This window comes from Camelus dromedarius, chromosome X (assembly GCF_036321535.1).
Source record: "Camelus dromedarius isolate mCamDro1 chromosome X, mCamDro1.pat, whole genome shotgun sequence".
NCBI classification, from domain to species: Eukaryota; Metazoa; Chordata; class Mammalia; order Artiodactyla; family Camelidae; genus Camelus; species Camelus dromedarius.
This window is the reverse complement of record NC_087472.1, coordinates 34,741,227-34,766,069: the sequence shown is the minus strand read 5'-3', so window position 1 is coordinate 34,766,069 and position 24,843 is coordinate 34,741,227. Positions and strand designations below refer to the sequence as shown.

At 43.5% G+C, this 24,843-nt stretch overlaps 1 protein-coding gene across 1 annotated transcript in view; it reads left to right on the top strand.

Annotated features, from left to right (window-relative positions):
- The window catches only part of COL4A6 (collagen type IV alpha 6 chain), a 264,531-nt gene that overhangs the window by 202,101 nt on the left and 37,587 nt on the right, over positions 1–24,843 (top strand). Inside the window, exons 4-13 of the mRNA XM_031446146.2 lie at positions 581–715; positions 1,899–1,943; positions 7,416–7,532; positions 9,931–9,999; positions 11,705–11,740; positions 14,532–14,594; positions 15,418–15,453; positions 15,646–15,687; positions 16,690–16,782; positions 18,106–18,159. Of these exons, the coding sequence (XP_031302006.2) occupies positions 581–715; positions 1,899–1,943; positions 7,416–7,532; positions 9,931–9,999; positions 11,705–11,740; positions 14,532–14,594; positions 15,418–15,453; positions 15,646–15,687; positions 16,690–16,782; positions 18,106–18,159 (690 nt within the window). The remainder of the gene's footprint in view (positions 1–580; positions 716–1,898; positions 1,944–7,415; positions 7,533–9,930; positions 10,000–11,704; positions 11,741–14,531; positions 14,595–15,417; positions 15,454–15,645; positions 15,688–16,689; positions 16,783–18,105; positions 18,160–24,843) is intronic.

Below are 24,843 nucleotides of genomic sequence, written 5' to 3'. Positions count from 1 at the left end.
TGTGTGCATGGGCGTGTGCGTGTGTTCCCTGTGTGTCTGTCTCCAGTTGCAGCGCTGGGGTTCTGGGAACAAAGATGAGTGGACAGGTTGGTCAGCCCATGGCTTTCCGGGTGATCCTCTCTCTGGCCCCCGAGGCCGTGTTCTTCAGACACAGCCCTTTCTGGACTTCACTCCAAGCATGTGGTTGGCCACTTGGACGTGAGTTAGAAAACGTCACGATGCTCTCCAGAGTTCTATTCCTTTGCTCTTTTGACAATCTGATGGATGGCCTGGCATGAACTAGGAAGAGGACAATATTATCCAGCCTAAGTAACTAATCTCCTAAGAAGTACAAAGTTGAAGAATCTTGGTGCATGTGAATCTTATTAAATGTGCTTATAAAATATGTTCTATCCAAATAAGCTTAGCAGCCCCTAAAATAGCCTTTTCTGATCCATGTCTGGAACTTTGGCATGCTTCACAGGTCTCTAAGCCAAAATTATTTAGTGAAGTGATGACAGTGTTCTTTGTGCATGGGAAAATGGAAAGTGTTGATGGTCAGTCCTCTATTGACTAAATATACTCCTTCTGTCCATCTTAGGGGCGACCGGGACCAATTGGAATTCAAGGTCCAACAGGTCCTCAAGGATTTCCTGGCCCTAGTGGTTTATCAGGGCTGAAAGGAGAGAGGGGCTCCCCAGGCCCTCTGGGACCATATGGACCAAAAGGAGATAAGGTAAGAGCACCAAAGCTTTATTTTCCTTTGACTCATGGGCCACAAGGATGAAGGTGAAAGGTTCTAAATCTCAGTTCTGTTAATTTATGGAGAGGATGTTAATCCTGAATACCTTGGTGCCAGGCTACATACTTTAAGAAGAGACAGCCTGGGTGATATGCTGCTAGTGGATCAGCCCATTTCTGGAGAAACTCCCATGGCCAAAAAATCAGCAAGTTCGTTTATTAGCTATATGTCAGACAGGTGGGCTCACTGTAGTGGGAAGTTGTGTGGATTTGAACCGCGCGTAAGTCAGAAATCCAATCAGCTGGGAATTAGGATCCAAGCAAGGAGAATGAGACACAAAGGGTCAGAAGGCTTGGAAACCATGTGTGCCACAAACATAGGGAAAGAGATGCAAAAAAAGAGATAGATTGTGTCATGGTGGCTGGCTGAGTTGAGCAGTTCAGTTTATGTTCTCTGGCAATTTTAATCCCATCCCATTCACCGCATTGGTGAGGGAGGGATTCCTACCCTAGGGTTCTGGGTATGGCCAAGGACATGACAGCTAATGCTGGACAGAGGAGATCGACAATACGTATGTTAGTCACATATACTCAGCACAGGGGGGGAGGACACTGCACACCATGCAGGGCCACACGGGGCTTACACTCCTGAACAAAATGCACCAAGAAGGAACTGTGGGAGGTGGACTTTATAATGTCGAGAGGATGAGGGTCCCTTGGTTCCTGAAGGAGGATATGATTGGCTTGTTTGAATGATTCAGTGGGCCAGCAGGGAACTGATACCCGATACTCAGGAATAAGCGGGAACTGCACTTGGTCTATTTGATCAGGAGGGTTGTTTGCCTGGGAGACCTTACCTATAGCAGCAGAGTGGAGAAGGGAACTTTGGGTTAGGCCATTTGAGGCCCTCCCAGTTTTCCCAGATGTCACGGCAACACTTAATATTGAGCCTTGATTTTAGGTCTTACACTACACTGCTTAAGACAAGAACTGTCTGAGACCTTAGGTGGAGGCAAGTGATCACTTGGAACTGGAATAGGGAGCAAGGAGACAGTGTGGAGAGGGAGATACAAAACACTTAACCACTTAGATCATGAATCCCATGAACAAACCCACTGAATCTAATGGAGATCAATTGAATCGTCTCTTATATTCCTCTCCCTACTCCTTTTTTTTAGGGTCCTATGGGAGTTCCTGGCTTTCTTGGCATCAATGGGATTCCGGTGAGTGTATCCACAGAGATATTTTTTTAATTGAAATATAGTTGATTTACAGTGTTGTGTTAGTTTCTGGTGTACAGCACAGTGATACGGTTTTATATATATATATATATACTTTTTCATATTCTTTTTCATTATAGGTTATTATAAACTACTGAATATAGTTCCCTGTGCTATTTAGTAGGACCTTGCTGTTTTCCATTTTTGTATATAGTAATTTGTATCTGCTAATACCAAACTCCTAATTTATCCCCCACCTTCCCCCTTTGGTAACCATAAGTTTGTTTTCTACACAGAGGCATTTTTAATAACACCTCTAGGTTCTGTCTCATAGCTCAAGCACTTTGGCCTTAACAACACCCTATCTCATACACACATGCTCAGGGTCAAGTTTTGAGATATGCATGGTAAGATATGAAGGGCACTGGTCACCCACAGTTTCCTTGGGATTCAGTTACAGGCAGCACTAAATCATATGGTTGGGGGATGCAGGGACATGTCCAGGCATAAGAAACCATCAATATCTTAGCCAAAATAAGTTAGGTCTTATGAGTTGAGGGGAGCTTTAATTAGGGATGAGGGAATGGTTCTGAAGTGTGAAGACAGTGGCACATTAGAGCACATACATCCTCATTATAAGAAAATTAAGAAGGTGCATGAAATTGGGAAAATGCATAGTGATATCTTGATACATTCCATTTCAATAATTTGTTCTCTTCAGCCTTATCTCATTTCAGAGTGAATTTCCTTTCAGTGTTTTAAAGACCTTTTTAAAATACAATTTTTAAAGGTTGCTTTCCATTTACAGGCATTACAAAATATTGGCACATTGTAAACTGACTGTATGTCAATAAAAAATAAAATCTTAAATTGCATCTCTAAAAAACAAAAAAAAGTTAACTCAAGTAAAAAATATATCGACTGTATTCCCATGTGGTACAATACATCTTTCAGCCTATGTTACACCCAATCGTTTGTACCTCCTACTCCCCAGCCCCAGTGTTGCCCCTCGCCCCACTGGTAACCACTAGTTTGTTCTCTATATCTGTGAGTCTGCTGCTTTTTTGTTTTATTCATGAGTTTGTTGTATCTTTTAGATTCCACATATAAGTGATATCATACAGTATTTATCTTCGTCTGATTTATTTCACTTAGTGTAATGCCCTCCAGGTCCATCCATGTTGCTGCAAATGGCAAAATTTTGTTCTTTTTATGGCTGAGTAGTATTCCATTGTATTTGTATACTACATCTTCTTTATCCATTCATCTGTTGATGGACACTTAGGTTGATTCCATACCTTGGCAATTGTAAATAATGCTGCTATGAACATTGGGGTGCATGTGACTTTTCAAATTAGTGTCTTCTCTGGATGTATGCCCAGGAGTGGAATTACTGGGTCATATGGTAGTTCTATTTTTAGTTTTTTGAGGAACTTCCATACTGCTTTCCACAGTAGCTGCACGAATTTCCATTCCCACCAACAGTGTACAAGGATTCCTTTTCCTCCACATCCTTGCCAACATTTGTTTTTTGTGTTCTTTTCGATGCTAGTCATTCTGACAGGTGTGAGATAGTATCTCATTGTGGTTTTGATTCTCATTTCCATGATGATTAACAACCCTGAGCATCTTTTCAAGTGCTTATTGGCCATCTGCATGTCCTCTGTGGAAAAATATCTATTCAGTTCTCCTGCCCATTTTTTAATTGAGTTGTTTGTTTTTTGAAGTTGAGTTGTATGAGTTGTTTATATATGTTGGATATTAACCCCGTATCAGTCATATCATTTGAAAATATCTTCTCCCACTCAGTAGGTTGTGTTTTCATTTTGTCAATTGTTTTTACCAAGTGACTACTCCAAAGATCACTTGGAGACAGCCTCTTCCCTTTATCCTGAGGACCTGGCTTTGCTGGAGGTCAATGGGGAGTTTGAAGTTTGCAGACGTCTCCTTTTCCCATTCCTGCCAGCCCAGTCCCTTAGTTTCTCCATTTTCATCCAATATCCCTACTCATCCCACTACTGGAGATCGCATGATAACATTTCTCCAGCCTTTAAAACACAATATTTGGAACTTGCTGCTATCACTTTTTAGTTATATCCTTCAGCACTTCTCTCTGTATTTCATCTTTAGCCTGGGCTGTGTCTATAGCAGTGGTTTTCAACCTTGTTTAAGAGAAGAACCAAATCTTGTGTGGAAGCCCGGCACATAGAACAGGACAAAGTGGAGGGCCTCCATTTGAAGAAGGTCCTAGAGCATGCTTTTATCCTTCCAACAATCTCTAAGGGATTCTTTTGAATCATATCAAAGCAGTTTGGTAAACCTTTGATTTAACAGTTTCTGGTGTTACACAACATAACCAGCTAGTATCAGATAAGAGGGTTCAGATCTCTTTGTGCCAACCTATAGGTATTTCTTGAGTACCTGCTATATGCTAGCATTCTACCATGGGGATACAAAAACAGCATATGGCTTTGCCCTCGAAGATCTTACCATCTGGTTCACTTTACCCCCAGATCTAGTATACATTTGTAGATTTGAGAATAGAAGGCTTACCTATCTTGTATTCATTACCTGTATCAACAAACAGACCATCAGATTTCTGCATTTTATTCAACTGCAGGGTCTGCAACATGCCCAGAAATGGGCCAGTGGGGAAATCATTGGATGGGATTGACCACCCTTTTATGCTGTCCCCTGGCATTTTCTTATGGCTGTGTTCCTATGACCACTTCATCCAGTATCCACTCAGAGTGTGTATCTTGTGGGAGCCAATGGGTGAGGGAAACTAGCAAACTGGAGTCCACCTCTTCCTCTTAGACCCCGGTGCTAAATTCAGCATATAGTGGGAGCTCTAAAAATATCTGAGGGACTGACTCCAAATTCTAGTGCTTTTAAAAGCAGACATTGTCAGACTGGCAGGACTCCCTCAGACAGAGAAAAACACAGACACCCTCAGCCCAGTCAGACTAATTATTTTGCTCAACTCTCAGCAGCACTTATTAAGCAATTTGGCTAAAAGCAGCAGCTTTCACCAACCCATCTTACTAAACTGATCACTGCACAAATCTGGTTCTGCACTTAATATTATTGGCTGATCGCTAACATATGTGTCACTGGTTCTGGTCCCAGAACTCCATTTTTGCTGTCATGTAGACAGTTTCAACAGGAATGAGCAAGATCAACCAAGTCTGTGCACTAAGGGGCGTGACCACCAGTTGAGAGTGAAGAAACAGCCATTCATCAAGATAGTCCACATTAAAGCAACATAGACTAGGGGTGGGAGGGCTGTGGCTTTTAGTGATATCACAGCTGGGAGCTGGGCTGTTGGCACCCACAAGACATGTAGGCCTACCACATGTTTGCAGTTCAAATAAGTCGGGAGCAGAAGTTTTCAATCTGTCCTTTGCAATTTATGTTTAGCTTTTCCCATGGCGTCCATCTCAGACATTTCCCCTAGAGATTTGGAAATGAACACACCAGGTTTGTATCTTCAAAGTGGACAATGTACCACTCACCAAATGGAAACTTTTCCTTTGAAATCTGGTTTCTGAGAAACACTGCTTTTATAAATACAGCAGATCCACCTCTTCTGTGTGTTCAGGCCCCTGTGGTTCTATAGAACCATGATTTCCCCCCCTCAAAGAGCTACATTCTCTTGGAGAGCTGGTCCACACATAGGTAAAGTCACTATCTATACCAAGAAAAGGTGGAACCAAGGTCCCAGGACTAAGGAAGAGCCCTAATACTGAGCCAGCCTATTGTCTTATCTTAACTCATCTCTTACCCAGCTGAGAGATAGCCCCCAGCCAATTTGGCTGGAACTTTTTTAAATGGTGATGAGGATCCCAGGAAGAAATAGACACTACACCTTAAGGGATTGACTGAATAGAGTTAATTTTATGGTATATTTAAAGGACTAAGGGAAACAACAATGGATGGTAAAGCAACCAACACAGAGATGTTACCACCCCAAGTCTCAGAGGGAAAAGAAGAACTGGCAGTACTGGAACCCTGCAAGACCTGGAGCCATGGAACAGCAGTTGCCCAAGGGAAGCTAAGAGTGTAGAGAAATGTGGCCATTGCCAGAAATATAGCCAGGAAGAGAGGGCATGGGAGAAATCAACCACCTGTGCCCTTTGTCCTCCTATTTCGGGTCTCCCACTTGTGTCTCCCAGTGACTAAAGACAAGAAGACAGAGGGAAAGGAAGCCTGGGCAGTACCAGCCATAAATGTCAGCCTCCCAAGGCACAGATCTGGGGCAGGTAGAGTGTAGATCTTCAGGCCAAGCAGGAATAGCCATTTGGTAAGAAAATGTTGATGACTCTAATAAGATGTGTCAGTTTCCCCGGTACAACTAAAACTCATCACTAGAGTCTGGAGAGGCACAGATTGCAGCAAGTCTACGGCAAAGCTAAGTTGATTGACCATTCCTCTGGACTTAGCATTACATGTGTCCAGCAGTGTAGACTCACTTTTGTATGCACAGACCATCTATCTCCTACAACTATAATAACAATGAAAAAGAAACAGAATTCTATGGAGCATTTTCTCAATAAGCATTTGATCAAAGGTGGTTTTCTTCTAATAATTTGAAAAGTTGGTTTTGGAGTTTTGGCTTTAAAAGGTATATATGGGAGAGTAGGAATCTACCTTTTATTGACCCTTCTAGATTTTTGGTCTTTCAAGTCATCTTTTTGCTCCATACCCAACACACAACCTGCTTTTGATAGATTGAAAAAGACATATTACCTACAAAAAGGTAGACTCTATGCAGCAAGGACTCCTAACTTTGAAAAATGATTGAATTCAGATACCAACTGTATGTGAATGATTAGTAATTCTCCAGCAAAACAACTGCCTCAGTAGTGAGTATGGAAAGGAGGACAAGATACAGTTCCCTAACTGCAGCAACAGCCTGACATGAGATAATGAGAAGATAAAATTGAAAGTGTGGTTCTTCCTTGACTTACTTATTTTTGACCAAGCAGCTTTCAGGAGAGTGGTGTTCTGGAAAGTCCTTCTGCTCTGTTGACCAAAATCTAGCGTCATTTCCAGTACAGAGCTTCCAATACAGAAAGCCAGGCCAGGCTGCCCAGCTTCCAGTCTGCTCTCAGGGATCCCAAGGATTGGCCTGATTCCCTCTTGGTAGCAGTTGAGCTGCCAGACAGCTCAGCCTTATATTAGGACATCTTTGTACCTAAGGAAGGTAAAGTTGCAGTGTCCCATGTAGCCCATCTCTTCTCCTTTGATCCCTTTGCTTTCAACTTGGATCCTATTAAAGCATTGATCCTTTGGGAAGGCCTAGCACTGAGCTGTCATCAGACACATACACCTGCGTATAATGAACAGTAATGGGCACAGACATGATGGGGCTAAAGGAGTTTGGTAGCGTCCTTGGCTTCTCTCACTGTGGAGCTTGTTGGAGTCACTGAGAGTTCTCTGGCTGACTTGATTCCTTCTTCTCTCTCTGAACAGGGTCATCCTGGACAGCCAGGACCCAGAGGCCCACCTGGCCTGGATGGCTGTAATGGAACTCAAGGTGCTGTTGGATTTCCAGGCCCTGATGGCTATCCTGGGCTTCTCGGACCACCCGTACGCTGCCAGATCTTTGAACCTTATTGCAAACGGCTTTACTTGCCTCCAAGTGTGCCCTTTCTTCTGCTTCTCTGGAGATCTCATTAAGTATCTGAGGGCAGTGGGGGTGGGCAACCACTGCAGCCCCTGGTCCAGTGCAGGAGTCCTGTGCTGGTGGCTAAAGAAGAATACCAATTGCAGGGGAGTATATACATGCTACACTACTTAGGGTTTTTTTTTTTTAAGTTTAAGTTTTTTTTTTTAGAGTTGACAAGATTATTAAAAGACTGTGGTAAATTTTAGAGCAAAGTACACATTTGGGCTATTTGACATTTCCCCACATTAGGTGATACTGGGAAATGCAGTACTTGGAAAGCTCACATGAGATTATGGAAGTGCTAATATTGATTCAAACGACTTGGCAAGCTTGGTCTCTACCAGTGATTCTTCACCAGCAGCGATTTTGTCCCCTCTTACCAGGGGACATTTGACGGTTATTATTGGTCATCATAACTGGGGGTGTACTACTGGTACAGGACAGCTCCCTCTCACCGCAACATCAAAGAGTCATCTGTCCCAAAGTGTCACTAGTGAGAAAGAGTTGAGAAATCCTACTCTACACGGACATAGTCTCCCCTACATCATAACCTTTGGTTCTGGGATCAATAAGGCATTTATTGGTTTTGGGGCCATCACTTTTATTTCATACCATTCATCCAGATGGGGCTCATATATTTGGATCTGAACACTTTATTAGATACCATGCCTTTACAAGTCTGCTTTTACAAGTAACTGGAAAGAGAAATACAACACATTCCAAGCCCATTCTCGACCTCATTTGAAATATCTAAGCTAATAAGGATACTAATGTGATATATTTAGCTAGAAATCACACTATCTATCAGACAGATTCCATAGCTACGTGAATTAATTAGTGTTTCACGGGAAGAGCAGCGTCATTGCCTTCAGTGACCAAGTTGTGGGTGTGAGAAGGTGAGACACTCAGCCAAAGCACACACCCCAAATTGGAATAAAGGACCTTAATAAAGGACCAAACCAGTATGCAGCAGGGAGTTGGAGAGAAAGATGTATTATCAACATAGTATGAGCTGTTTGAGTAGCAAAGGCCTCCAAGCACTGCCATGGCAACAGGGGAGGAGAACTCACATCTGTGTTAAAACAATGGAAATCCAACAAAGTGAGGAGTCACTGCCCCCAAGAGGGAGAAAAGAAATCTTGAGGTAAGAAACAGCCCCTGACAGCCAGAGAACCAGGGTAAAACCTAATCCTGTCCCTAAACCTCCCCTGAAGCCTAAGTAGGAACTTGGGTGTGTATTTTACTAGGTTGAACCTTACTAACCCTGCTGAATACTGAACGGATATTCTTTGAAGCTTCTTTGATGAAAGTGGTGGCCACAGGAATAAGGGGAACTAGAAAGTGTTTAGGAAAGAAACTGGTTTGTGCTTCTGGGACCACATTGTACTTTTAGTATACTAATGGACCTTCAACTCCAGGAATCCATCATTCAGTCACTGCTTCAGTCCTCAAAGCATAGCCCTACCCACAGCACTAACGTTAACTTCCCCTTCGGTGTAGGGACATTGATTTTCCCCAGGAGGACAACATCTGGCAGATATTAGCTGACATCTGCCACTGAAACATAAAAAAGTCTGACTGATAGACGAGTTGACTGTACTTTGAACTGTTTTCCAGGTTAACAGTGAGACACACCAGCCTCTTAGACAGTTGTTGAAGCCAAAGCTGTAAAGTCGAAGCACAGGATGGAGATGGCTATCTCTTAGACCAGAGGGTCTGCAAACTGGCCCACATGACCCTGTCCTGTGGCTTGTTTGCACATTTTCAAAAGACTATGAAGAAAAACAGAAGAATATGGGACAGAGCCCAGATAGGACCCACAAAGCCTTTATTGTTTACCATCTAGCTCTTTATAGAAAAAGTCCCTAACCTCTGCCCTAGACAAAGTCCCTGTCAGTGACTTACACCTGTGAAATATGGAGCAGCTGAGCTAGGCTTATGATTGACATGTGGATTATATAAGGATGTTCAGATTGGTACTCTGAATAAATGGGGATGTTCACATTGGTACTCAGAATGAGAGTCTCCTACTTTCTAATTCCTTCACAGACTTCTGACTTGGGGGCCAGGACAGCAGGCATACAGCTTTGAGACCCAGCACCTGTTCAGGGGGTGGACTTTGCCTTGCCCCCTTAGCACAGCTAACTCTACCCAAGAATAAGCCACATAGTTTCAGGCTCTTGCTTTTCCATCCTCTCTCTGATCAGATCATACCATTAACAGTACTTTGTGTGTGTGTGTGTGCATGCGTGCACGCATGCGTGCACACGCATGCGTGTGCACGTGCCTTTCTTCACAAGTTTTTCTTATTTTATTCAGGGGCTTCCTGGACAAAAAGGCTCTAAAGGTGAACCTGTCCTTGCCCAAGGTAGTTTCAAAGGAATGAAGGTAAGAGCCTCTAAGGCAGACAGCTGAGTAGGCTAAAAGCTGAGTTCCCTGGGATTGAGCCCCACATCCAATGAAAATATTTCCAGAACTAGCATCTGTGTCTCTATTTAAGGAGCACAGCAAGCTGGATTTAAATAGGATCCGGAGCTTTTTGTGGTGGAAACATTGACAGAAATGTTTGCAACCATACTGTCAAAGAGATTTGCTTTGTAGGATCTACACCAAAAATAGGAGACACATCAGCAAACAAACAGTTTGTGTGGGTATCATTTTCCTTGACAAGCCAAGACATTTCCTGGAGGCAGATACCTTTTGTCTACCCCAGAATCCTTGATGTCTGCATACCTTGGTTCAAAGCCATGTATGTCTCTGCCCATCTTGGCGTGGTCACCAGCCCAGGATCCTGGTGCTGCCCTTTTCTGTACCTACACACCAGCCTGTCACCCTAGCTGGGCCCCTGGCTGTCTGCAAAAATTGTCCATCAACTCTGCAGCTGGCTGGAAACTTTCATCTCTTCCTAGAATTGACAAGAACCTTCTGTATTCTTGTGGCTGTACTCTTGGTGTTTGCTGGCTGGTATCCTGTCTCGGCTTGTCAAGGAAACTCTGGTGCCAAATGATTGACCCTAATCCCTTGCAGAGTGGGAAGGGAGCCCATCTTCTCCCTGGGAGCAGATGGGAATCCATGTGTCCAGCATCTGAGGGGAAGATGCATCTAAGCTCACTCAGCTGAGGATGAAGACTTTCTGTCTTCTGTCCACACACAGAGCCAGAAACATTGGAAATCACTTTGGAAGGCAGTGATGGGGTGGGCATTGGGTAGTGGGTAGCTGAGAACTGAAGAAGGTACAGATTTTGGTTTCTTGACTATAGAAGCCATAGCAGAAGATGGAATGTTCGACTTGGGAATGACCTCATGGTGGTTAGATTCATGTTGCTCATCTTACAGATAGAAAACCCGAGGTAGACTGAGGCTATATGACTTGCTCAGGCACAAGCCCATTTACCAAAGAGCTAAAACCCAGGCAGTGCTCTTCCCATGTGGCAGAGCACTGATTTTTGACTGTAAGCCAAGTGAGGTAAGACTAGCAGGTGTCACAATATGGCCATTGTTGTAGCAAACATTGATTAAATGGTTTTGCCAAAAATCAGAGAGACCCTGGACCCAGTGGAACACAGCAATTTCCACAAGATGGTTATATTACAGATTCATACGGTGGCTGAAGATGCTGCAAAGTAATTAAAACGTAATCAGAGACTATATGCTCTGTTGATTCTCCCTTGAAGTGTCTGATTTGCATTGTATACATATGGGCACAGATTCTCTAGGGATGAAGGCACATGGGAAGGTAGCTTTGCTTTCCTCCAAAAAGAGCAGAGAAATCACCAGCCCGCAGAAGCAGTTTCTAATTGATAAGTTCCTAACAAAGGTGAAAATTAATTAATCCAAGTAAAAGATAAAATCTTGTTCAACCAAGTCTATCATGTTTTTGTTCTAGAGTCTAGATTTTTCTTAGGAGAAAAAAAAAGGTAAATGGTTGAATATGTCCAATTCATGCATTATTTAAAACACAAGACCTTGACAGAGGAGGCCCACGCTTCAGCAACGTGTTTTTATGCCCGTGAATCTTAGGTCAGTTATCTGTGAAATACCATAAGCTTAATGTATTCATCTCTTCAGTGTCCTGCCTTTATCTATTTCTCAGGGGGATCCTGGGCTGCCGGGCCTGGATGGAATTACTGTAAGTTGTTACTTACGTGTTGAGCTCTCAGTGTTTGTTTAGTCAACATTACCGATGATCCCTTTTCATTCCTCTCTATGGTGTTTGAGGGGCTTTGTAGACCTGCTCAAGGACAATCCAGACAGTTGACATAGAACAGCTCACACTATTGACATTTTCCAAATGAGAAAGTATTGAGAGGATGGACTGTCCGCCCCCGGTGGCACAGTACGCAGGCTTTCAGACCTCTTAGCCGGGGACCTACGTACTCCCTGGGATGTATTAAGAAAGAATTTTGCCTTTTGTTCAGCAAGCACTTATTTACTAAAGGTTTTCTGTGTGTTCAGAGTGCTGTGGGTAAAACAAAAGAAGTAAAACGCTCTTCTTTAAAAGGTATTCCATATAGAAATGCCTTTTAGGGATTCAGTAATAGTGAGTCTATGAAAGACCATGAGTTGTATTAATAAGAGCTTTCTTTTTCCTTGAGTTTCCACCTTGTCGTCACTTTCCTTCAACGTGGCTCAAGAGAAGTGCCTTCTTTCTTCCTCTTTTCCTGTATCAGGCTTCCTTCCTTTCTGCTCTCATTCCAGAACAGAAAATGAGGTCCATCAGCTAAGTGCTACGAATAATTCCAGAGACAGTGCAGATATGGTCTCTGCACACACAGACAGCTGCTTTCCCGCCACCGTCTGCCCTGGGATGTGAAACATTAGTAGGAATGTGGCATAAGGATTCCACAATAGCTTTGAGAAAGAGATGCTATCTACCTAAGGATACGTCATGAGAGACTTTCTAAGATAGAGGAGGTAGCCTCTGAGAAGTGTAGGTGATGTTTGGGCTGGCTGGCAATTGAAGGAAGCTTCCTCAATGGAGAGCAGTCCATTGAGAAAATGTGGACAATAAACAAAATGTATGCAAGCACATGTAAACAAAGATACGGGTCCTCGAGGCAGGGCATACAGATCTCCTAGAGCTAATTCATGTTGGCTTAGATAGTGTGTTAACTAAATTTGCAGAATAACAGCCAGTGTGTTTGCTGCATAACTTCTCTTGGAGATTCATTTCCTTATCCACAAAGGTACACTGTTTGTATACATATATGGGCAGAATAAATAAACCGCTGAGATTTGTGGAGGGAGGGTTTGTGGCTGAATAAGAGATTTGTGATCAGTAAGGAGACTGCCGGTTATTAGTTATTGTCAGAGCAATGTTCTACTATCATATATTCCTGGGGAACCTTTGAGCCCCTACTCTCTTTTCCTCCTGAGTCTCAACTGCACTCAGCCTCTCCATCCCTTACCTGAGCATGTATCACCTTATTACCGCTCCCCAGTTGTAACTGAGCCATGCATTTCCCCCTACCATCTTTGTCTTCAGGTGTCGTTGTCTTGCTTTGAATATTGTCATCATTCAGGTCAAAATATTTTCTAGTTTCCCTTCTGATTTTTTTCTTTGACCCATGGAGATTTATGGTGTTTAATTTCCAAACATTTGGCAACTCTCCAGATCTCTATGTTATCGATTTCTAGCTTGATTTTATTACCGTGAGAGTGCGCACTCTGTAGGATTTCAGTGCTTTTAAATTGGTTGAGGTTTGCTTTATGGCCCAACATATGGAACTATCCTGGTGAACGTCCCATATGCACTTGAAGAGAAGATGTAATCAGCTGGTTTGGGGTATACTGATCTCAAAAATATCCATTTGGTTAAGGTAGTTGATAATGTGGTTTGGATCTTCTTTGTCCTCACTGATTTTTTGGTCTAGTTGTTCTATGCGTTACTAAGGGAGGAAAGGTAGACTCTCCAACGAGAATTGTGGATTTATCTATTTCTCCTTACACTTCCATCAATCTTTGCGTCATGTATTTTGAAGCCCTGCTATTAGGTCTATACCCATCTAAGACTGTTATGTCGTCTTGATGAATTGACCTATTTTATCGTTGCAAAATGTCTCCTCTTTATCTCTAGCAATATTCTTTGTCTTGAAGTCAACTTTATCTGATATTAATGTAACTGTTTTTTACATAACTCTAATATGAACATTTTCAAATATAAAGCAAAGTTGAACGAATTTTTCAGTAAACACTTGTACCATGAGTATTTGACTATACTTGCTTTATCACACTTCCATCCATCTAGCCATCCATCAATCCATCTTATCTTTGATGCATTTCAAAGTTAATTGCAGACAATAGTACTCCAATACTTAAATGTTAGTGCCTGCCTATCATTAGCTAAACTTCAAAATTTGTTTATAGTTTCTTTTTATATGAAATGGACATATAATGAAAAATACAAATCTTAAATGGGCATTTGCTGAGTTTTGACAAATGCACACTCCTGTATAACTCTACTCCCTCTTAACGTGTAGAACATTTCTGTCGCCTCAGAAAGTTCCCTCCTGCTCCTTCTCAGTCAATCCCTGCCCTCACCCCACATGAAAAGCAATCACTGTTCTGATTTTTTCCATTGTAGAGAAGTTTTTCCTATCCTAGAACTTGCTGTAATGGGAATAATATAATATGTAGCCTCTAGGGTCTGGCTTCTTTCACTTACAACAGTGCTTTTGAGATTCATCCTCATTGTTTCATATACCAATAGTGTGTTACTTTTTATTGTTGAGTATTTATTTCACTCTGTGGATGTATCAGTTTTTTCATCAATCCTTACATCAATGGACACCTGGGACATTTCCAATTTTTTACTATTAGGAATAAAGTTGCTATGAACATTCTTGTGCAATTCTTGTGGATATATTTTTCCTGAGAAACTGTCTTACTTTTTTGACCATGGTAAAAACTTGCCTTTCTAGGGCCCACAGGGAGCACCCGGATCTCCAGGGGCTGTAGGACCCATGGGACCACCGGGATTGCAAGTAAGACCAACCTAAATCTACCATGTGATCACAGTATTAACAGGAATGCCGCGGATTAAATGTAAGCCTGTGTCAATTAGGCCCTCCTAGTGGAGAAAGGCAACTTCCATTTTTGGAGGTTAAAGTGAAGCCTGCTCTTGGAAGGAGCTATTTGTTGTCTTCATTTATGAGTCTTTCTGACCATCCACTCTGTATCTCCAGAGCCTCCTAGTTCATTCAGCTCAACCTGAAGTATGGCCCAAGGATGGCTAATCTATTGTCACCTTCTACTCCCCTCACCCACAACAGACATTGCTAATCAGTCATACCATCACCACCATCACACACCGTGAGCACAGAAGCAGCTTCAAAATCCTTCTCAACACTTCACCTTGGAGAGCTCTGCCTACTTACCTACCTATGTATCTTTCTGATACCAAACCTATTTACCATCACTGGTATAGGAAGAACATAGCTAGGCATCTTGTGGTTCTGGGAAAGCCCTGGTCCCAGATAGTTCTCTCTCCAGTGTGTGAAATCCCACTGCTGATTACTTTGGTTTGGTTTCAACAAAAGTCATCATTTAAAAATTTATAGCTTATTGGTGAGAATAATGACACATGAAGTCTTCACTACCTTAGCATGAATGTGGTCATCAGGTCAGTCTGGGAGAAGTCAAAGGAAATAAAAAAGGAACCCTGAGAGAAGGACTTAGAATCTGTTACACCAAAGCCAGGCCACACCAAGGGGGTGCGGGACTCAGCCCCAGTGACTCTCAACAGGCCTAGGTTATTTGGGGCTGAAATTAACAAGTGCTAACTCTTTCTTTTCATTTTTAATCTAGGGTCCTCCAGGGCCCCCTGGTTTCCCTGGTCCTGAGGTAAGTATAGTTCGTTGTGGGGCATCTGGCCTCCTACCACTAGTACTCTAGTTTCCCCAGAGGTACTCTGGTTTGGTTAAACATACTTTCTGGTTAAAAAAAAAAAAAGACTTCATTCCAATTTCAGTTCCTGGAACTTGTTTAGTAATTGATTTTGGTTTTTTTTCCCCTCCCTGCACCCCTGTGCCCCAGGGGAATATGGGGTTAGGTTTCCAAGGAGAGAAAGGAGTCAAGGTAAATAGATTTTGGAACATACAATCTGCATTCTACATGCTCCAAGAAATGTCTCTAGCTGAACACACGTGCCTGCTTGTGTAAGGGGATTTGGATCTTTGCCTTGGGAAATGAGCGTTTCTCACCTGCCATGTATCCTGTGGTGGGACCCTTGAGGGCTGCATGTGCACATGCCACACGTAGGTTACTGTGGTCTTTTTCCATCAAAATAGTGTAGTCTTCCTGCTTCCTACCTTTGAAGTGCACATGTCTTACAAACATACTATCTTGAAATATATTCCCTCTTCCTTCTACTTGTGTGTTTCCCTGGTGTTTTGTATTATATCATGTCACCTCTTTCCTTGTCTCTGCTTCTCTTCTCCCCATCCTTCCTCCTCCGCTTCTCCTCCTTTCTCTATCTCCTCTGTCCCTCCTCTTTAACCTCTCACCATTCCCTTTTGTTTCCCTTCCCTCATTCTCCTATTTCCCTCTGTACTACCTGGATAGTGATTTAAGAGCCTCAAGGGAGACTGGGAGCTTGCCCTCCCCATGCTTCATGGCTGCCTCTTATAGATTGCGGTGCCCTCAAGGAGCAAATCCAGTCTCCAATGTTCCAACCCAGACTTCACTGCCTCTGCTTGTGCTCTTGGCCAAGATTGGACCAATTAGAGTCTGTTCACTGTTGCCGAGAGGGAGCCATTCACCTTGCTCGAACCCCTTTTTTGCTCTCTTCTAAATACCCTTTCATGCATGACCATGGCAACCATGAACCTGCAGTTTCCTTTCATCTGTCTTGCTTCCTCCCTCTGTGGTGCTGGTACAAAATGCATTTGGTCAGACTTATCATTCTTTTCACCCTTTGGGACTGATAGTTTCATGTCCTCATTGACGCAAGGGTGAGGGTGAAGAGACTAAAGTCATGGACAGTTTTATTTGTGTATTACATCCAGAGGATAAGCCTACCCTCTGGAGAAGTAGTCTGCATGATGTCTGCTTTGCCTAACGTTTCCTTTCATCTTACAGGGGGATGTTGGCCTGCCTGGCCCTGCAGGACCCCCACCATCTACTGGGGAACTGGAATTTATGGGATTTCCCAAAGGGAAGAAAGGATCCAAGGTAGTGAACATTTAAGAACAAGAAAAGTTAATAAGCCTTTTCCTATTAATACCAGAGTTCAACTCTAATAACCAGACTATACTAGTAGGATAGAGAGTTTGGGGTAATGGATTTTTGTTTGGAAGTGAGGGTAAAGCTTCTTTGTCTTGTCCCTTGTAAAAAGCTTTATAAAAAGTCAGTTTTTTGGTGTATGAATATGAGTGTGCTTGGGTTTCTGAGTACTCGTTTAAGTCTATTTTCTGTGTTTCAGTTTTGCAGATTCAATTATCAAGATGCTGAATAACTTAAACGTTAAATAGTTGGGTTTTTTCCTCCTAACTACCAACTCTCTTAGTACCTATGGTGTCCCCAAAGCACTGTGAAAGAACAATAGGATAGAAATGGTTGCTTTTGAATTATCATTTTAACAAAATTATTTACTCTCAAAACTTGACCCTGCAAATAAGGTACGCTGTCACCAAGTGGCAGTAGATACCCTGATTCACCTGAGCTGAACTACCAAGGCTGAAGCTACAGACCTGTTTAACCAAGATATTTTATCATCTGCATTTTGATGTGAGTGAGAGTATACATAGTTGTATTTGAATGGCTGTATGCTATTAAGATGTGCAGATATCTTCCATGAACCTGAATTCCCAGCCTTCCTGGGGTTCCCTTAAGTTTTGTGATCCTGTGCCCCTGGTCAAGAGACCCAGGGAGGGGAAGGTGTCTAGTCCCATTTCTTTAGTTTTGTCTTTCTGGAAGCAACAGCACCAGGCCCTCTCCAGGTCTACAGGAAGTAATCATTGATTGGGGAACAATTTTGGAGCATATGAAAGATTGCCTGCCTCCCTAATCATCCCCAAACCTCAGAGAGCCCTTCCATGGTACCTAGAGGTAATTTACCATATCATGGAGAGACAGATTAGAATGTTATATGGCCCTATCTAAACAGTAATTGTTACTCTTTTCCCAAAACCATTGATGTCTTTGTAGCCAGTTATTTGCTAGAGGAAATCATACTGAACAACTTCTTCCACTAGAAAGAAAACGGATGATCTTCTTTTCTGTCTCCCAATTCACCTGGGCATTTGAGATTCTGTTTTAGATAGTTTTTGCTCCCTGCCATTGACATTGGTTCTTTCCACACTACAAAGGGCTCCCTGAACTAAGACATCCTGGTATAGTTACTAGCTAGGAAGCATGGGCAATCTGCACCAGCATCTGCTGTCCCAATTGTGATATACTATGGTTCCCCACAGCCCAGCCCAAGTAAGTCAAGGGAGCCGTGTCTATGTTCACTGCTTCCTGCTGCTACTCACTAAGCTTTGGTTGATTTTCTAGGGTGAACCAGGGCTTCCAGGTTTCCCAGGAATAAACGGTCCTCCAGGTCTCCCGGTAAGTCTCCCTATTTGGTCAACATGTATTCAAGGATCTGATGGGACAAAAGCTATACCAACACAAAGCTAACAGGGAGACCTCTTCCTGTGGTTATTGTTGAGAATTTCACCAGCTCCATTACTAGAAAGCATTTAAGAAAATGTTCTGGTTTCTCAAACTGATGAGGATATTAGATTGCTGATGAGACTATTTATCTTTGAGGTTATTATCTCAAGCTCTGGAGTTAAAACAGACCTAGGCTTGCCTTCTGATTTCACCAGTTTCTAGCTATGTGACCTTGGACACGTCTCTTAACTTTTCTGAGCCTCAGTCTCTTAACCTAGAAAAAAGGGATGATAATAGGGTGGTTATGAGGATTAAATGAGATGAGATGCATGAAAAGGACTTAGTACGTGCCTGGTACTTATCAATTGTTCAGTGAATTGTAGTGTTTATGACCCTACCTTCACTTTCCTATATGCCCTTGTATCTTAGATTCTTTCACCCAACAAACACCTTTTGAGGGTCCCTAGGTGCCAGGCCTTCTGCTGGACTCTGAGGCTGTGGCAGTAAATAACAGTCCCTGTCCTTGAGGAAAGTACATTCCAATGGGGGAGTGAGGGAGGAGCGAGAATAAACAAGTCAATAAATGAATCAAGAACAAGTCCATAGAGTGGTCAGTGATACATAGAAAATTTTTAAAAAAGGGTATAAGTGATGGAGTGTGGATGGGGAATGGGATGGGCTACCTTGAACAGAGTGATGACGAAGGGCCTCTCTGAGGATGTGTGTTTGAGGAAGCAAGTCACATGAAGATCAGAAAGAGTGTTTCTGGCCAAGGGAATCACAAGTGCCAAGACCCTGAGGCTGGAACAAGCTCAGGGCTTTAGAGGAACAGGAAGAAGGTGAATGGTGGAAAAGAGTGAGCAAGGCTGACCACCCGGCAGAGAGGCCAGAGCCAGATCATGGAGCCCTTTGTAAGTCAAATGTGGCTTTATGTTAAATGTAATAGGAGGCCATTGGAAGGCCCAGGCTTGTATTTTTAAGAAGATCACTCTGGCAGTAGGTGGAGGAGGGTAGTGGAGATTGGGGGAGGGGAGGCAGCAAGCAGAGGCTACTGCAAGAATCCGGGTGAGAAATGGGAGTGGCTCTGGTGATAGCAATGGAAATGGAGAGATGTGCACAGATTCAAAATATAAAATGGTAAAACTTTTTGTTATGGAACATTTCAAACATATACAAAGTGGCGAGAGTGGCATAATGATGCCAGTGGGTACCCATCACCTAGCCTCCATAATGACCAACTCATGGCTACTCTGAAGCCAAGAACAGATGTATTATGAATACCTCAGGATTTCTAAGAGATACAGACTCTTTTAAAAATGTGGTGCTGATTTCATCATCACTAATTGTCAATAATGACTTAATATTAGTTAACACATCAGAATTCAGATTTATGATTGTCTCATAAATATAATTTTTAATAAGTGTCTTGTTTTGAATCAGAATCCAAACGAGGTCCACCCATTACATTTGGTTGATAGACCTCTTAAACCACAAGATGTGTTGTGAAGGAGCTGAGGAGATTTCCATGGACTGGGTTTAGGGGTCAGGAGGGAAATGGCTAAATCAGAAATGACGAGGCCTGCCAGTGCTTGCTGGTTAAGTAGGGATAGATGACTGCGGTTGTTCCCTGCACTTCTTTGAAACACTTTGCGTCTCTCTGGATGGCCAGGAAACAGAGCTAACAGAAGCAGTGGCTCAGATTGCTTCCATGATGTTCCCTATGACTCCATGGAAACACAGGGGCGCAGAGAATCATCTGTTCAATGGTCTTGAATTTTTTTTCCGTTTTTTTCTTTTCAATGGCCATTTTTTTTAACATTTTTTTATTGAGTTATAGTCATTTTACAATTTTGTGTCAAATTCCAGTGTAGAGTACAATTTTTCAGTTATACATGAGCATATATATATATGTATATATTCATTGTCACATTTTTTTTCGCTGTGAGCTACCACAAGATCTTGTATATATTTCCCTGTGCTATACAGTATAATCTTGTTTATCTATTCCACATTTTGAAATCCCAGTCTGTCCCTTCCCACCCCCCACCCCCTTGGCAACCACAAGTTTGTATTCTATGTCTATGAGTGTTTCTGTATTGTATTTCTTTTTTTTTTCTTTAGATTCCACATATGAGCGATCTCATATGGTATTTTTCTTTCTCTTTCTGGCTTACTTCACTTAGAATGACATTCTCCAGGAACATCCATGTTGTTGCTGCAAATGGCGTTATGTTGTCGGTTTTTATGCAATGGCCTTGATTTTAATCAGCTCAGTGTCTAATGAATCAGAAAGGAAAAGAATCCTGATGATGGAGACAGGACACTGGGACTTCAAACCAGTCCCAGCTCTGGGACTTCGCCAAGTCTCTGAACCTCTCTGTATATCTGGAACATGGCACTGGTCATATCTACCATTTTGAGGCCCAACTTGCAATGTATATCAAGTTTCTTTATGAAGTAGAAGCTGTGCTGTCCAATATGATAACCACTAGCTAGCCACATATGGCTACCGAGCCATTGAAAGGTGGCTGTTCTGAAATGAGATGTGCTGTATTAAAATACATACCAGCTTTTAAAAATGAGATGTGAGAAAAATAATCAAAAATAGCTCGTTAACAATTTTTACTTCAGTGTTGAAACGACAATATTTGATATATTTGGTTAAACAGAACGTCAGTAACTGAATCTCATCTATTTATTTTACTTTTTGAATGAGGCTATTAGAAAATGTAAAATAACATAGTAGCTCACATTATATTTCTATCGGACAGCCCAGATACAGAGTACTTTGCAAGTGGGTTGGGGAATAAGGTCGGCACCTTTCTTTGTGAGCATTTCACGTAGATTCTCATCATCTCAGTCATCCCTGTGACATCAGCAAGGTGGGCGGGGCTTCTATGCCTGCAGTGATGAGGAAACCATGACCCAGATGGGTGGAAGAGGCTTGCCCAGAGTCACACAGCAAGTTGTTAGCAGAGCTGAGACTGAAATTCAGTTTTCTTGAATGCTAGCTAATTCCAGGCTTTTTCCTCGTACCATACTGCCCCCTACAGTGTAGTTAGTTCTTGTCCCGGCCCTGGTAGATTGTAAGATCTCCTCTGTCCTTTGCAGTTTTACTGGCTCCTGCTCCCTGCCTCCCTCCCTTGCTCCCATTTCCTTCCCCGTTGTACCTCAGAGGATTGCCCCTCCTGCAGTTTCAACCCGTTCCCTTTTGCCCTGTAAAAGACAGACTCACTGACAGCAATGCACAGTGATAAATTGCAGTCCCATTTCAAGCTCAGCATTTCAAGTGTTTCACAGTGCAGGCTGAAAAATAGAAACCTCAGTTGACAGTAAAGATATCCAAGCTGGAAAATACCTTCCTTTATATATGACAGAGTATTTTCAGAGAGTGGGAATCAAGAAACCAGTGTTCTCATCCCACTTTGGCATGGATTCCATGGGCAGCCCTGGCCAAATCGTGTAACTCCTTTACTCCTAACATCTCTATCTGCTTAATGGGCACATTCATAGATACCTTCTGTGCCTTCTGCCAGAAAAATTGTAAGGAGAGAGGTGGCAACCTGTTTTGAGATACTCTGTGCTTTTCAGCAGAAACACATTTCTTAAATCCAAATCCTTCATATCGGCTTTTAATTATGCACACTCACTGAGGAAACAAGGCAGTGCCCAGGGTGGAAATCTCTAGGGAATCCAAAATGTTCCCTTCGACCATTTGTTTTCTTTCCATCCTAGCCCAGATCTTTGCAGGAGCTGCTGACAACTTGCCTGAGTTAGGCCTCGCCTTTGTTGACTTGCCCCCTCCACAGTGACCAAGCAGCCCTCCTTTTCTGGCTCTGCCCCACCTTCACACATGGTCCCAGTGGCACACTCACACGTAGGCCACACGTACTCCCATGGAGACTGTCACAGGGAGTCATGTACCTCTGTGCCCGCCAAGGCGCCAGCACACATAGGGTAAGGCGACATGACAGATGAGGAGAGAGAGAAGAGAAGAAAATGGCGAATCCTAAGGTCCCTATTGAGTGGATCTGAGGCAACTCCTGGGCAGGCGGGAGTTCTTCAGCTGAGCACCAGACTTTCCAGGCACTTCAGGTAGGTCCTGCAGAGGAGGAGGAGCCCCATCTTGACAGGGGCCCCTGGCACCCTGAGGGCCGAGAGCAGCGGTGTGACGCGGTCAGAGTCCACAAGGAGACTGACTTTCCTAACCTCTCAAGTCACCCTCGCAGTGCCAAGCAGAACCCATTCCTGCAGTTTAGCTTCCAAAATAGGACCACAAAATATGATCATTCCCCGCCCCTCCCCCATGGCCTCTGCCCCCTTTCAGGCTTCAGCCTCCCTCCTGCCTTCCTGCCCTTGTTGTGCAGGTGGGGCTTGCCCCTCTCCAGCGCCCTCACTGGGGCCCCGGGGAGCCTGCTTCGGGCCAGGGAGGAGCTGGAGCCGAGGGTGACGGCACTGGCAGCCTGCCTCTCAGGCCAGCAGGCCCCTGAGGACCCGGGGCCCAGGTCTCTTTGACTCCGCAGTGGGGCCTGACACGCCCTGGTTGCAGCCTAGGGTTTGCAGCCTGCCTTTTTCTCGCACCACCCTCCTCACTCGGCCTCAGTGACAACATCACCCCCGGACCCTGACCCTTGGCCACCTGACTGAGGAGTTTTTGCAGAGCCACTAATATCCTGGAACTAAAAATACCAGGAGACCAGGGCCATAGAGAAGCAGGCCTATAAACAGCTAAGCTAGCACCCTCATGAGGCCCTGGGGGAGAAAGGGTGTGGGAGCAGTGGGTGCAGGTCAGCTCATGACAAGGACTGACTGTGACAGGGCCGGGGACCGGGACATCTTGCTAGAAAAGCTTGTTCAGCAGGGCCTCATGTGGGGCCTTCCTGCGCCGGGAGACAGGCAGAGCCTACAGCCCAATATCTTGGCAAGTCATTTATGTTTTATTGGCTTTAACCCACACACACAAGTTACTTTTTAAAATTCTTTTCCTTTCTAAACTTTGGGTGTATTTCTTTCTTTTTGTTCACCTTGTAGCTCAAGCTCTCAGACCCTCTTTCTGAGAAAGCGAGAGTCCAGAAGCTCTGTCTGCTTTCTGGAGAAGGAGGACCAAGGCCCCCTTGTCTTTCCAACTGTGGACAACATAGGTGGCAGTTGTGAAATTGTTCCTGAACATTCTTTCCTTCATCCTTTGCAATAGTTTTTTTCTCTGGGTCATTATTCCGTTTAATTCAACAAGTATGTATTAGACTACCTTGTATGTGTTCAGCCTGCAGTAACACGCCTTGGAGGAGACAGAAGTGAGTGTGATACGCACCTTCTGCTTACAAACTTTCATCCATAACCCATCCTTGTGCTTGAAGAGTTTGGGGCAGCAGGGACTTCGATGCGCAGACCAGGGAAGGCTGCATGGAGTGTTTAACTTCAGACACCAACAGACACCGGGATAGCATGCCATGGTTTCCAACTTGAGCTGTAGGACTTCAAGATTTCAAATAAGTTGGCATTCGGTTTAACCCACAAGCCTTTCAAATAGAAATCCTATTCAGCATGAGGTCTGAGCTGTTTGACTCCTAAATGGAGACATAGAAAAGACAACAGGCAAGTAGGAACCGAAGCCTGCTTTGAATTGGACCCTTCACAGATATACACTGCCCCCGCCCCTAACGAAAAAACAACAAAACAACCCACATTAGAAAAAAAAAAAAAAAAACCTTGGGCCTAGAAAGCTAAGGGCTATTCAGTTAACTTTCAGTACCCGTGGAAATGCTCTGAGGATGTAAGAGGAAGAAAAAACTACAAATGCGATTGGAGGAGGGCTTTCCCAGCCAGCTGAGCCAGGTCACATCAAGAGGACAACAGGAGATGTGCTCTAACATTTAGTGTCTTTCCCAAGCTTACGTTTGAGAAAACTTCACTGCCTCCTTTACTCTCACAACAGGCCTAAATGCTATTTGCCAAAATCTATGCTCCTGGAAAGTCCAGTTTTAAACAAAATAACAAGACGACCCCAATTAAGTTTATTATGAAAGACTTGATCCACTTTGGTAATGAACCCTTCTGTATCTAAGGGGCCCAGAATGTGCTTGCCCTGGACCTGGAAGGGAGGAAGCTCTCCCCTTCACTCAGTTTTTTGGATTTCCACTTGTCCCTAGAGAATTCCTGAGTCATGGCCGTGGCTGCAAGCCTTGACCTCCTGTGAGGAGGGCAAGAGGGTTTGGCGACCACCTCACAGTCCCTTTTGGAGTGCTCCTAGGGTCCACAGTGTTCTAGGCCACACCGAGACAGAGGTACTCCTTCCCACTGAAGAGGGTGTTGCAGTCATCATGTCGCCAAAGGGTAAAAGCCCTTCTAGTATCAACCCCCAAGTTTTAACACAATTCTCCATTTGCGGTTCAAAGAATCAAGCTCTTAAATTGTGGGAGGCAGCCTGTTCCCGTGGAAAGGGCCCTGGAATGGAAATCTGAAGCTCTGACTCTCTCACTGACTCTCTAATCCATACGAGATGCGTGGCCCTCCTGAGTGTTAGTCTCCCCACGTGTAAAAGTCAGTGAGGTTAGCTATGTCATCATTTCCGTGCCGGTAGTTCAGATTTCTATAAATTCTCATAGTAGTATTTTGGGGAGACTTGACTCCTAGAAA